This window comes from Chanodichthys erythropterus, chromosome 11 (genome assembly GCF_024489055.1).
Source record: "Chanodichthys erythropterus isolate Z2021 chromosome 11, ASM2448905v1, whole genome shotgun sequence".
Taxonomy (NCBI): Eukaryota; Metazoa; Chordata; class Actinopteri; order Cypriniformes; family Xenocyprididae; genus Chanodichthys; species Chanodichthys erythropterus.
In genome coordinates, this window is record NC_090231.1 from 44,915,668 (window position 1) to 44,929,036 (window position 13,369).

Sequence of the window (13,369 nt, forward strand, 5' to 3'; positions counted from 1 at the left end):
GGTGTGGTCGTTAGCCTGACATCCGGCTATCACCCCCAGTCGAACGGGCAGACGGAAAGGAAGGTACAGGAAATAGGCCGCTTCCTACGTACCTTCTGTCACGACCACCAGGACTCCTGGAACCAGTTCCTGGGTTGGGCCGAGTACGCTCAAAACTCCCTCAAGCAGTCTACTACAGGACTTACTCCGTTCCAGTGCGTACTCGGCTTCCAACCCCCACTGTTCCCCTGGGATGGGGAACCCTCCAACGTTCCAGCTGTGGATTACTGGTTCCGGGAGAGCGAGAGGGTCTGGGACTCAGCTCACCATCAGTTGCAACGAGCCCTACGCAGACGCAGGATGGTAGCCGACCTTCGACGATCTGACACCCCTGTCTTCCAACCTGGTCAGTTGGTCTGGCTATCTACGAGGGACATCAGAATGCGTCTGCCCTGCAAAAAGCTGAGTCCCAGGTTCATTGGCCCATTCCCCATCATCAAGCAGGTCAACCCCGTCACATACCAACTTCAACTGCCACAAGGGTATCGTATACACCCCACTTTCCATGTGTCACTACTCAAGGCTCACTACCCTTCTGTTTCCCCCACAGGACCTGACGTGGTTCCCGCCGAACCCCCCCTTCCACTCATCCTGGAGGACGGAACTGCCTACGAGGTTCACGAGATCTTGAACTCCCGACGTCGTGGTGGCCAACTTGAATATCTGGTGGATTGGGAAGGATATGGTCCAGAGGAACGTTCCTGGGTCCCAAGGAACGACATCTTAGATCCCAGTTTACTCCAAACCTTTCACGACAATCACCCTGAGAAGCCGGCACCGCGGGGTAGAGGACGTCCACCACGGCGTCGGGGTTCTCGGCCCTCAGGAGCGGGCCGTGGAGGGGGGGGGGTACTGTCACAGACACGTCAGGTTCCAACCTCCACCAATCACAACGCACGCCATCTCCCGAGTACTGATCACCGCCACCTGCACCTCATTACCTCACTCATCATCACCAGTATAAAGCACACACACACACAGCACTACTTGTCCGGTCTCGTTCGCATATACCCAGTGTGATACTTACCTCAAGGACTACTCTTCATATACTTACCTGTCTCCAGCGTGTCTCCTTCCCATTGTGTTCCACGTCTGCTGTGTGTGTGTGTTTACACCAACTCCATTGTTCTCCAGCGATCTCCAGTCTTCAGCATTACTCCAACTACAAAAGAAAGGACAGTAATTATCTCATTCATATCTACTCCACTAATTCCAAGTATCTGTTCACACACCTGTTTCATCCATTTGCTCTGCTGTGGTTAAATAAACTCTACATTACCTATTACGTCTGTGTCTGTCTCCAGTGTACTGTAACATATGAGTGCTGTTTCTGTGCTGTGATGTGGTCGGAAACCAGATTGAAAGTTATCAAAGTATCCATTCAAGGTTAAGAACTTGTTCAGCTGATTGAAAACAACTTTTTCAATGATCTTGCCTATGAAAGGAAGATTTGAGATTGGCCTGTAGTTGCTCAATATGGTGTTATCCAGATTGCTCTTTTTCAGGAGGGGCTTAACAACTGCAGGTTTCAGGGATTTTGGAAAAGTCCCAGAGAGAAGTGAGGCATTTACCACTTCTAGGAGATCTGCTTCTAAACAGTTTAACACTCTTTTGAAAAAAGATGTGGGAAGTGTGTCAAGGGCGCAGGTTGATGTTTTAAGGTGCTGTACTGTTTCTTCCAAAATTTTACCATCAATTGCTTCGAAATCGGACATAATAGAGGTTGTGATCTGGTCTGTTTTACCCCAGTGCAGCTCAAGGATGTGCTGATCGCCTTTCTGATATTATTAATTTTCTCAGAGAAGAAGGAAGCAAACTCACTACATTTGCTGTCTGAGAGCATTTCACTGGGAATCTGACTTGGGGGGTTTGTTAGTCTCTCTACTGTAGCAAAAAGAGTGCGGGTGTTGTTTAAGTTTCTGTTTATAATATTTGAGAAGAAGGTCTGTCTAGCTTTGCCTAATTCCACATTGAAAGCATGAAGAATATCTTTATAGATGTTATAATGGATTTCAAGTTTTGTCTTTCGCCACATGCGCTCAGCTTTTCTGCATTGTCTTTTCATATTTTGCACTGCTGTTGAGTTTCTCCATGGTGCTTTTTGTCTGCCACTTTTCTTCCTGACTTTCACAGGAGCAATGTTATCAATAACATTCTGTACTTTTGAGTTAAAAGAATCAAGGAGAAAATCAACAGAGTCTGCAGATATGCTTGGTGTTAAAGATATAGCCTTCATAAACAGTGCACTAGTGTTCTCATTTAAGCATCGCTTTTTGACGAGACAGATCTAGCTTCAACAGTCGGACAGATCAATATTTCAAAGAAAATACAGAAATGATCAGATAGCGCTACATCCTTAATGACAATGGATGAAATGTTTAGACCCTTACTGATAATTAAATCTAGAGTGTGTCCACGATTGTGTGTAGGTCCATGTACATGCTGAGTCAGATCAAAAGTATTCAAAACAGTTATGATTTCTTTTGCCATATTGGATTCTGCATTTTCTATGTGGATGTTAAAGTCCCCAGTAATAGCAAAACAGTCAAACTCAGAGGAAATTGCTGATAACAGTTCTGTAAAGTCCTCCAAAAAGGCTGGAGAGTATTTTGGAGGCCTGTAGATAACTATAAGTAGAATGTGAGGAGCACCTTTTAATACAATACCCAAGTATTCGAAAGACAAGTAATCACCAAATGACACTTGCTTGCATTGATAGACATCTTTAAATAGAGCAGCTACACCTCCACCTCTCCTAACAGCTCTGCAGACACTCATAAAAGTGAAGTTAGGAGGGGCTGTTTCATTCAGGATTGATTTTATATAAAACAATCTTCATAAATCATTTTCATTAACTTAAACCTCTAATAACTTTTTTTTTCTCATTTTTGAAACTTTGTCTTTTTACTTTAACAATAATCTGCCAAGGGTGTTCTTTAAAATGAGACCAAATTTAATCTGTGCTCCCAAGCTTCAATTTTTTATGACAGTTTTTTGACATGAACATTTTTGTCCTCTAAGGAACTTAGTAACTTTTTTTTTTTTTTTTTTTTAATTGACGCACAAGGGTTAAGTATTGCAAACTTATTTTATTTTTTTTGTATTTGTCTCCCAAAATGTTATGTTTAGATATGCAAACTAGGCTTTATCTAATTAAAGCACTAATTTGCACACATTTCCAGAACAGAAATCTGAACATTGGATAAAGCCTGGCTCAAAATTGTTTCATTTGCTTGACATATTAGAGTCAATGGTTTTTATAGAGTGGATTTTGGATGTTTTTTGTTTTTTTTTTGTTTTGTTTGTTTTCTTTTATCACTCCATAAATTAGAAAATACGATTATTGGCAAGTAAAAAAAAAAGTGTTTTGGAAGTAAAATGCACTATAAAACCAGACAAATATTATATGAACAAACCCCACTGTAAAAATGTTCAGAATATAGATAGGAATAAAACTTTAAAGTTTGGTTTACATTATTACTTCTGAATTAGAGATTTCTTGCTTAATGCACGAGAAACAACTTGTTTTGAGAAACAGCCTTTAAAGATATGTACTGTAATTGAAATCTAAAGATCAAATAGATAAAGTGCAATAAATTAAATGTTTAAAAGTGTATTTTAGATGTTTTCTTTCCACTAGTCTGAAACAACACTTTATGAAAAGCCAAATAGTCCAAAATGTTTTTGCCTGAAGTGTTTTGCCTTAAATTCCTTGACATGATCTTTCCAGTCAGTGATTTCCTGTGTGATCTCTATTACTGACTGATTTCCTCTGTATCCTTTCCTTTTCCCTCCCCACATTCCCTCTGCTCTCCACCTGTTGCTGTTTTCCTTCTCTCCAGGTTAAGCAAAGACGGGAATTATTCTTACCTCCTCGATGCCTAAAGGCTCAATGATTTGCAGAAATGCATGTGCGTCTTCAAAAAGCCCCTTAACCTTCTGTTGCAGGAAAATATGGGGTCATACACAGTCCCATTTCAGAAGTGAGAACTGACGTGAATCTGTGAGGATCAGTGAATGAATTGCCCAAACATCATGGCAACTCGTATGTGCCCGTTTTCCTCCTGATTTTCTTTGTGAATGTTCTGTGCTTTCTTCAGCTGTGATCATGGCAGTGGCTGTTATAGTCATCTTAAGCAGCTTTTAAAAAGGACGCTTCCATCAGTAGGACCTTGCACGTATTGCCACTAGGGTACAAGGGACTCATGTGATCTTTTCCTGTGTAGATTGCCGCTTTTATCGCTGAGTCACTGCAGAGTTGCGGAGGGCAGGTCATTCCTCCAGTGGGCTACTTCCAGAAAGTGGCACAGTATGTACTACCAAGTGCTTAACTGGCTCTGATTGAAGCATTTTAGTTACATGATTGCAGCTCTTCTGCTTCACTCAGTCAGTGACATAGTTAATCTATAGGCTAATATACTATTTGCATTTGTTTTCCTCTTTTCTAAGCTTAAAGGTGCAGTAAGTGGTATTTGAACTATGCTGTTGTACATTGTTGATATTTGAAACCAACCCAAACAAACACACCCCTCTCTTCATTGCTCCGCCTCTAAAACTTACACTCCAATTCTAACCACCATGCTCCGAGTCGGACTTGAATAGCTGCCCGTCCGATTGCTGCTGGCATGCAAGGTGAATGCACTACCAATGACGCTAAGCACCGCATTCTCTAGCGATTGTCAGTATGCAGTGGTTAACCTGCTCAACTCTCACAATCTGGCTACTGTTACACACGCGAGCGGATGTTTAGCTGCGAGCAGATGCAGCTGTTTATCACAGCTGATGCGCAACAAAATGCTTCACGAAAAATAAAGCGCAATTGATGAACTAACGACAAGGAAGCACAAAAAATTTACATACAGCACACACAAGTAAATACAAAGTGTTCATTGTTAGTCACAAACAGCACAGCAGCTCCAGGGGCCCATTTCAATAAGGAGGTTCAACCAACTCTGAGTTAAAACTTGAACTCTCAGTTGACCTACCCTGAAATGGGAAACTCTGAGTTTTCTGTTTCAGAACAGCTGAATTTAGTTAGTTCAATCAACTCTGAGTAGGTTGACTGAGTTAAGCGCGTGCATCACGACTATGAAAAGCCATCACCAATGGAGCTCCGATATTACGATTCACCATGGCAACAGCACTTGACAAAATAACGTCTGCATACTTTTGAGTTAAATTCTTATCACTGTTATAATATCAAAGGTGAAAACTGGTAGAATGGTAAGTTATTGAACTAATATTCATTTTTATGGTATCTCACAAAATGAATTTATTTTTTTATTTTATTTTGCTAATTATGTTCTATTTATCATGTAGGCTAAAAGTAGCAGTTCTTTGCAATAAGTGTAAATAGCATAATTCGATTCTATTTATATTTTATACTGGCAGATACATACTATTTGCACCTCAGTAGGCCTATTGTAAATTAAAGGGATGCAATAATATCAGTGCAAATTATTTTATTATTTAACACTTGTTAGGCATTCCACTTTACTTCCACTTTTAGAATATTTTCATTTTTATTGAAAATTAATGTCTTTCTGATGTGACATGTGATGGGAAAAGGGAAAAGAACAAGCTCGGCGAAAGGCAGATTTGAACCCAATCAATCGCGTCACAAGTTAGTTCTGCGCACCCAACACGATACTGCTTACACCACTGAAGCCATTATTCACATGCATTGTTTTTAACCTTGTGTGATTTTGGTGGGCGGGGCTACTGTAAATTTGCTCTTAGTAATAGAAGCTCCGATAAATCTTGTTTTCTGTTTGCATGAATTTTTTTTTTTTTTACATTTTCTTGTATAGAATATCCATCTTGATTTAAGAACTTTTAGATATTTGTAACTTGAAAAATTTTTAAAAAAATTGTGGCGTGAATGAATGAATGAACTATTTAAACATTACATACACTTTAAAAAGGGGGAGGAGATTGAAAGAAACTCTGGGTTTACCGAAGAAAACCTGCTCGCGACCAGGTTAGGTTCACAGAGTAAGTTACCATGGTAACGGACTCTGAGTATAAGTTACCTCTCTTTCAGAAATGGGCTTGACTTACCCTGCTTTCTCGGGTTTGACATACCTCCCATTCTGAAACGGAAAACCCAGAGTTTCCCTCATTTCTGGGTTAACATACTCGGAGTTCTCACTTAACCTCCTTTCTGAAACGGGCCCCAGACAATCAAAACCCAGTGTACTCACATGATAAGAGGGATCAAAGCAGTTTTCAGGCCTTCCCTCTTAGCTCTCTCCAGTGCTGGAAAGCTTTTCTAATATAAACCTTCATTCCAATGATATTCTTTTGAGCTGTTTTGTATTGTGTCCCATTTCTCGTTCTGCAGTTATTTTTTATTTTCAAATCACCCTCTTGCTCGTTCTCTCCTCGAACGTCATACGCCCCCTGATGCCAATTGGTTAGATGTTTGTTGTTGGACTCGGTCGACTAACTTCCAAACAGTGTATTTGAAATATCACTGAGTCCCCCTTTAAATTATGTCTATAAATTCAGCACAATTTAAATTGGCTTGTTTATAGATTTTGTTTGTTTTATTAACTACTTTTATAAAGTTAATTTTAATTTGACTGGTGCAGAGTTTTATTTTTGTTTTTTTTAATTGGACCAAACAGTATTACAATTTTTGGCTAATAAAATTATACCGTTTTACTCTGTGCCCATTAATGAATCACTATGTATCCAAGTGTGCATTTGTCAAACTAGGGACATGTCTTATAATGCATGTATCATATGAAATATGTGTTTCTGAATATAAATATGCATACATTCCAATTTGTATGTACCACAACTCTTGCTTTACCACAGGCATGTGAGAAATGCAGGAGGCATTTTCATTGCTGATGAGGTCCAGGTGGGCTTTGGCAGGGTGGGCATCCACTTCTGGGGCTTCCAGCTACAAGGAGAAGATTTTGTACCAGATATTGTTACAATGGGCAAACCTATTGGAAATGGTCATCCAATGTCATGTGTGATCACCACTAGAGAGGTCGCCGAAAGCTTCATGTCATCTGGAATGGAGTACTTCAACACAGTGAGGACAAAAAGAAACCATATTTTGACAATGGCAGGCACGAAATAATACAGTTTAAGACTAAAACAACAAATGTAAAAAAAAAACTATTTGCATTGTTAACAGGGGCCTCGTTTATAACTTGTGAGGATGATTTGTTTTTTTTGCGTTTTCACATTTGTTTTTTGGGTTTCACATTTGAGAAATGATCGTAACAAACAAATGTAGGTCAGTTTCTACACAACATTTTATAAATGAGCAGCTTAGAGCAGAAATTCTTATTGACACAAAAAGCAAAAGGCTGAAGAATATCCCTCCTTGGTGTCCTCTAGTTTGGAGGTAACCCAGTATCATGTGCTATTGGATTGGCGGTGCTAGATGTAATTGAGAAGGAAGATCTCCAAGGCAATGCCCTGCATGTCGGAGGTTACCTGACTCAGCTTTTGGGTGATCTGAAGAAAAGACACCCCTTAGTGGGTGATGTGAGGTTGGTTAACTCCCTCCTAACTTCTAAAAATCATAAAATCAGTAATTGATGGACATGATCAGATCCATAATGCCATTGTTTATTTATTCATATATCAACAAATTCTGCAGTAAAGACTGTGAGTAATACTGTGCCATGGTGTAACCATGACTGTTTGCATAAGATTATTGAAGTTCCATGGCCTCTTTATGTTGCAAGTCTTGTGTTAATCATTTCCCTGGGGTTGTTTGTGACGGTGGTACACTTGTAATAGTGCTGATGAAAGTGTGTCTGGAACACACATTGCCCGGAGGTTTAAAGTTGCAGGTCAAACATTTTGTTTTCTAGGGGCCGTGGTCTGTTTATTGGGTTGGAGCTGGTAAGAAACCGGGATAAAAGGACACCTGCCACAGCTGAAGCTCAGGATGTTATTTACAGGTGAGGACAAGTCATGCATTAAAAAGAGGATTTAAAAAAAAAAAAGTTTAACAGGTTTGTTTGCATACCATGCATAAAATTATTGAAGATATGCAAGTTACAAAATTACATATTTTGTCACTTTTTTCTTTGCTAACAATCTGTTATTTGTGTATGTTTCTCATACAATTTAGTAATAATATAAAACAAGTTGTAAATAAAGTTTGTTAGCTTAGCCACAAAACATGGCAAGTTAAAGGTAGGGTAGGCAATTTTGGAGAGGCTAGCAATAGCTAGCTAGCTTTGAAAGCATTCTACCCTCTCTTCAGCGCCCTCCAAAGCCACGCCTCCTCCAAAACACCTGAACTCACACAGCCAGAACAGAGTCTACAAAGTGTCAGAAGTCTTGTTTTTTTACTTTATATAATTTCATCAAATCATCAAATAACTCAAACTTAGAAATGTTTTGTGGGAAATACATTTGTTTATTATAGAAAAAAATCACATCAAACAGCCACATTTAAGGGTTTTACACAGAGCAGGCTGTCTGCAAAATAACAGTATAAGGAGATATTCAAAATGGATTTTGTTCGACCACAACAGTCATTTTTGAGGGCATCAATATAATACTGACTACCCTCTGGACTTTTTACAAATGTAATGAGATGTTTTTTATCAGCAATGTTGATAAGTAAATTTAGCACATTTAGAGTCCTGTTAGAGACCAAGTTGCATGTCACCACAAAAAAATAAAAATAAGGGAGGAAATGTCTGCCAGTGGCAATAACTGATCAGCATTTGATTGAGTCCTTGGCACTGGAATGGTTTTCTGTATCTCTTTAATCTCTCCCGTGGCGTATGCCATATTGCAGCTTTAACCCATAAGGTAACCACTGCAAGATAAACACATTCAGATAATGATCAGAAATACAAAAAGTTCATCAAATGCAAGACAACAGAGAATAATCTAAAACCACAATATGATGATGCATGTAGCTTTAAAGAAACTGCTGAAACATTGCTGCTATCTCCATGCTCTGAAAATAACAAATAGGCCGTGTGTCCACCTAAGCGTTTTTAGCCAGCTGAAAACGTTAGGCGCTCTGCTTAAAATGCCCGTCTGTGAGCGCTTGAGAGCGCTTCTGCAGCGCAGCGTTTTTTTTCCGTTGAGACGCTTTGTTGTTATGATACGGAATATCAGTTGGCCAGTGTTGTATTTGTCCCGCCCCTCCTTCACTCTGATTGGTCGGCTGGCTAAAAATTGACAGTGATGAGCGCAGCTTTTTACTCTAAGTTGAACATTCTTCAACTCGGGGCGACCAGTAAAAAACGCCCAGCTCTCAGCGCTTGAGCGTGAAAAAGATGCTCAGCGCCTCGTTACGCTCTCGCGTTTAAAAAACGCGGCGTTCCCATTGAAAAGATATGCAAGTTACAAAATTACATATTTTGTCACTTTTTTCTTTGCTAACTATCTGTTATTTGTGTATGTTTCTCATACAATTTAGTAATAATATAAAACAAGTTGTAAATAAAGTTTGTTAGCTTAGCCACAAAACATGGCAAGTTAAAGGTAGGGTAGGCAATTTTGGAGAGGCTAGCAATAGCTAGCTAGCTTTGAAAACATTCTACCCTCTCTTCAGCGCCCTCCAAAGCCACGTCTCCTCCAAAACACCTGAACTCACAAAGCCAGAACAGAGTCTACAAAGTGTCAGAAGTGTTAAATTACCTCATGTCTCATAGCACATAGCTTTACAATAATGAACGTAAACAACTGACTTGGACTACCTGACCTGCTGTAGATTAATTTCAGCATTGATAGAGTTGCAATAGAAACACATAATTCAGAGTCAGTGGACGCGAACAGCTTTGAGTAGAATGTCACATCTCTTGATTACGGTTATGACATGGTGTGAACTCAGCATAAGTTCGTTGTTTTGATTCAGTAGAAATGGTAAAAGGAGGCTGCTGTTTGGCCATTTTTTTGGTACTGAGTCTTCCACAGAAGATATATGCACTTTTTTATTTAAACCACTTTTATTACTGCTTGCTAGGATGTGAAGAGAATTTCAAACAATATAACAAAAATTATGGAAAAAAACCCTACCCTACCTTTAAAATATATAGAACTGCACAGAAAGGGTTGAATTAGAATGGAACTTATATAATAAATATATATATATATATATATATATATATAATTTATTTATTTATTTTTTAAGACTAAAAGAGCAGCGGATTCTGCTCAGTGCTGATGGCCCACACCGCAACGTTCTGAAGTTCAAGCCTCCCATGTGCTTCACGAGAGAGGATGCGGAACTTGCCGTGGATACGATTGACCAAATTCTGACAGGTACTTCTATTAACTCAAAACCTGGTTTAATTAATTTTGGTTCACACTTCTCATGGTAATTTGTGCTTTATTCTTTTGTTCTAGACTTAGAAAAGGCTTTGGGCCTTCACATGCATGAAGCAGTAATCTCAGAGAATGGACATAGTAAGAGAAAGGTAAACTTGCAGGTTATGTAATAAACTACTTAATGCAGAATCAAACAACTAAGACCTTTTGTTCTTTACCTTTTGGTTCCAAGGAACACAGTGAGGAAAATGGCCTCACCCTCGATCATACTTCATATGACAGCAGCCACAAGCACACCGGCACAATACCTCACAGCAAAAAAACCAACAAGAAACTAAGAACCTAATGAAACAGCGGGGGACACAACTTCTTTAAATTACTATTTAATTATGTCTAACATTTTCCATGTTATAATGGATCAACAATTACACTGTATGAAGATTACATTGCCATATATTTTAGTAGTGCCAGTCAGAACTGTATCAGTGTTTCTAATAATGAGTTTTGAAATATTACCTCTGGGTGAAATTAAATTATCCAATATGATAAAAGCATTAGCTTTCACACATAGAAAGCTATAAATTACTAAAAGAGTAAAAATAAGCTAATAAATCATTGTATTTATGGCATTATCATCTGTGTTGTGACAAGTGAACTGAGGGACACTTGCTGGAGCTGGTTAGTTTTGTGGGAGAGACTATAGATAAGTTGAAATGCATCTATACCAAATTAGATACAGCAAGTGCACCTTCAACACTGCTTGTTTTGCAACAGCCTCTTCAACTACATACATACCTGAGCAAATGCACACTCAGCAGGTTCTGCTGCTGTCTGCCACAGTAAAACAGCTGGAGAATCACTCATGTCTGATAGTAATGGAGTGGAAAACACCCTCTAGATAAAAGGCAGCATGGAAAAAAACTAATGTAGAATGAAAGATTTAGAAAAAATAGTTAAAAGAGGAGTGCTGCTTGGGTATATCCATAAATAAATAAATATATATATAACATTGTTTCAAAGTACAATTCTGTCTTCATTTAGGATTTTTGCACTCAAAGTGCTGCAGTAGTGAAATTTTTGTAGACCAACCCAGAAGTTAGCATCACCCTGGTTCCCTAGCATTACCCAATAGGATTTTTACATTGGCATTAAATTATTGAAAAAAAATAATAAAAAAATAAAATAAAAATGAATACAGCCCTGTGACCAACAAAAGTTCATGATTCTTACACGTTTTCATCATCATGATAATCTTCACAAATAAACAACCTTTATGATTAAACAATTGCCATAAGTAAAAAGCTAAATTTAGGCCATAAATGAACTACACTGGTTGCATATTAGGCTTCGACAACACTTTCTTTATTCAAAAACATTTTCCTTTAAATGTTCCGTTAAAATTAGAATAGTTTACCTGTTCAGCATGAAAACATTTAATGGCCATGACAACCTCTGTAGTCCCTTTTTTGCCACTTGAGTAAAAAGCTTTTTAAAAAAAAAATTAAAATCACAAAGGTATCAATGATGTATTTCACGTTGTAAAACAAAATGTGAAAATCTCTTGAGCTTGTGTTATCCACAGACCTTTTTTCAAGCATTTAACCAAAAACCCTTTCAAAAAACCCATTGACTTGAACAGGAAATGCTAAAATGCTAACTCATTTGTGGGTTTTGTCATCCCTGCAGCACTTTATTTCAGGTCAGTCTATTCAGTGCTGCTCTCTAGTGTTTGAAAGTTATCAAAACATCTACAAGTCTTATTACATTTTAAATCTATTTCATAACTTTAAAAGAGTCTTTCATTGTACTTTTTTATCTTGTTTTTTGACTTTATATAATTTCATCAAATCATCAAATAACTCAAACTTAGAAACGTTTTGTGGGAAATACATTTGTTTATTATAGAAAAAAATCACATCAAACAGCCACATTTAAGGGTTTTACACAGAGCAGGCTGTCTGCAAAATAACAGTATAAGGAGATATTCAAAATGGATTTTGTTCGACCACAACAGTCATTTTTGAGGGCATCAATATAATACTGACTACCCTCTGGACTTTTTACAAATGTAATGAGATGTTTTTTATCAGCAATGTTGATAAGTAAATTTAGCACATTTAGAGTCCTGTTAGAGACCAAGTTGCATGTCACCACAAAAAAATAAAAAATAAGGGAGGAAATGTCTGCCAGTGGCAATAACTGATCAGCATTTGATTGAGTCCTTGGCACTGGAATGGTTTTCTGTATCTCTTTAATCTCTCCCGTGGCGTATGCCATATTGCAGCTTTAACCCATAAGGTAACCACTGCAAGATAAACACATTCAGATAATGATCAGAAATACAAAAAGTTCATCAAATGCAAGACAACAGAGAATAATCTAAAACCACAATATGATGATGCATGTATCTTTAAAGAAACTGCTGAAACATTGCTGCTATCTCCATGCTCTGAAAATAACAAATAGGCCGTGTGTCCACCTAAGCGTTTTTAGCCAGCTGAAAACGCTAGGCGCTCTGCTTAAAATGCCCGTCTGTGAGTGCTTGAGAGCGCTTCTGCAGCGCAGCGTTTTTTTTCCGTTGAGACGCTTTGTTGTTATGATACGCAATATCAGTTGGCCAGTGTTGTATTTGTCCCGCCCCTCCTTCACTCTGATTGATCGGCTGGCTAAAAATTGACAGTGATGAGCGCAGCGTTTTACTCTAAGTTGAACATTCTTCAACTCGAGGCGACCAGTAAAAAATGCCCAGCTCTCAGCGCTTGAGCGTGAAAAAGATGCTCAGCGCCTCGTTACGCTCTCGCGTTTAAAAAACGCGGCGTTCCCATTGAAAACAATTGAAAAAGTACGCTCGGAGCTGGAAAAAACGCTTAGGTGGACACACGGCCATATAGCTGCAAGTAGCAATTAATGGGGCCAAGCACAACAACTGCTACAATAAATAAAGACATTTTTAGATTATTTTAGAAAAAACAGGTAAAAAAAAAAAATCATAAATGGAATCATTTGTAAAACGAACAATGTTGGGCCAAAGGGTAAGGAAAACGTTCCAGTTATATTTCCAGCT

At 38.5% G+C, this 13,369-nt stretch overlaps 2 protein-coding genes across 2 annotated transcripts in view; one reads left to right on the plus strand and one right to left on the minus strand.

Moving 5' to 3' along the window:
• The window catches only part of etnppl (ethanolamine-phosphate phospho-lyase), a 29,037-nt gene extending 17,206 nt beyond the window's left edge, over window positions 1-11,831 (plus strand). The window contains exons 7-13 of the mRNA XM_067399902.1: window positions 4,266-4,348; window positions 6,862-7,087; window positions 7,399-7,553; window positions 7,881-7,970; window positions 10,169-10,299; window positions 10,384-10,454; window positions 10,538-11,831. Of these exons, the coding sequence (XP_067256003.1) occupies window positions 4,266-4,348; window positions 6,862-7,087; window positions 7,399-7,553; window positions 7,881-7,970; window positions 10,169-10,299; window positions 10,384-10,454; window positions 10,538-10,651 (870 nt within the window). The 3' untranslated portion in view covers window positions 10,652-11,831. The remainder of the gene's footprint in view (window positions 1-4,265; window positions 4,349-6,861; window positions 7,088-7,398; window positions 7,554-7,880; window positions 7,971-10,168; window positions 10,300-10,383; window positions 10,455-10,537) is intronic.
• Window positions 11,832-12,174: 343 nt separating this feature from the next.
• The window catches only part of ostc (oligosaccharyltransferase complex subunit), a 45,697-nt gene continuing 44,502 nt past the window's right edge, over window positions 12,175-13,369 (minus strand). The window contains exon 4 of the mRNA XM_067399903.1: window positions 12,175-12,610. Coding sequence (XP_067256004.1) covers window positions 12,592-12,610 — 19 coding nt within the window. The 3' untranslated portion in view covers window positions 12,175-12,591. The remainder of the gene's footprint in view (window positions 12,611-13,369) is intronic.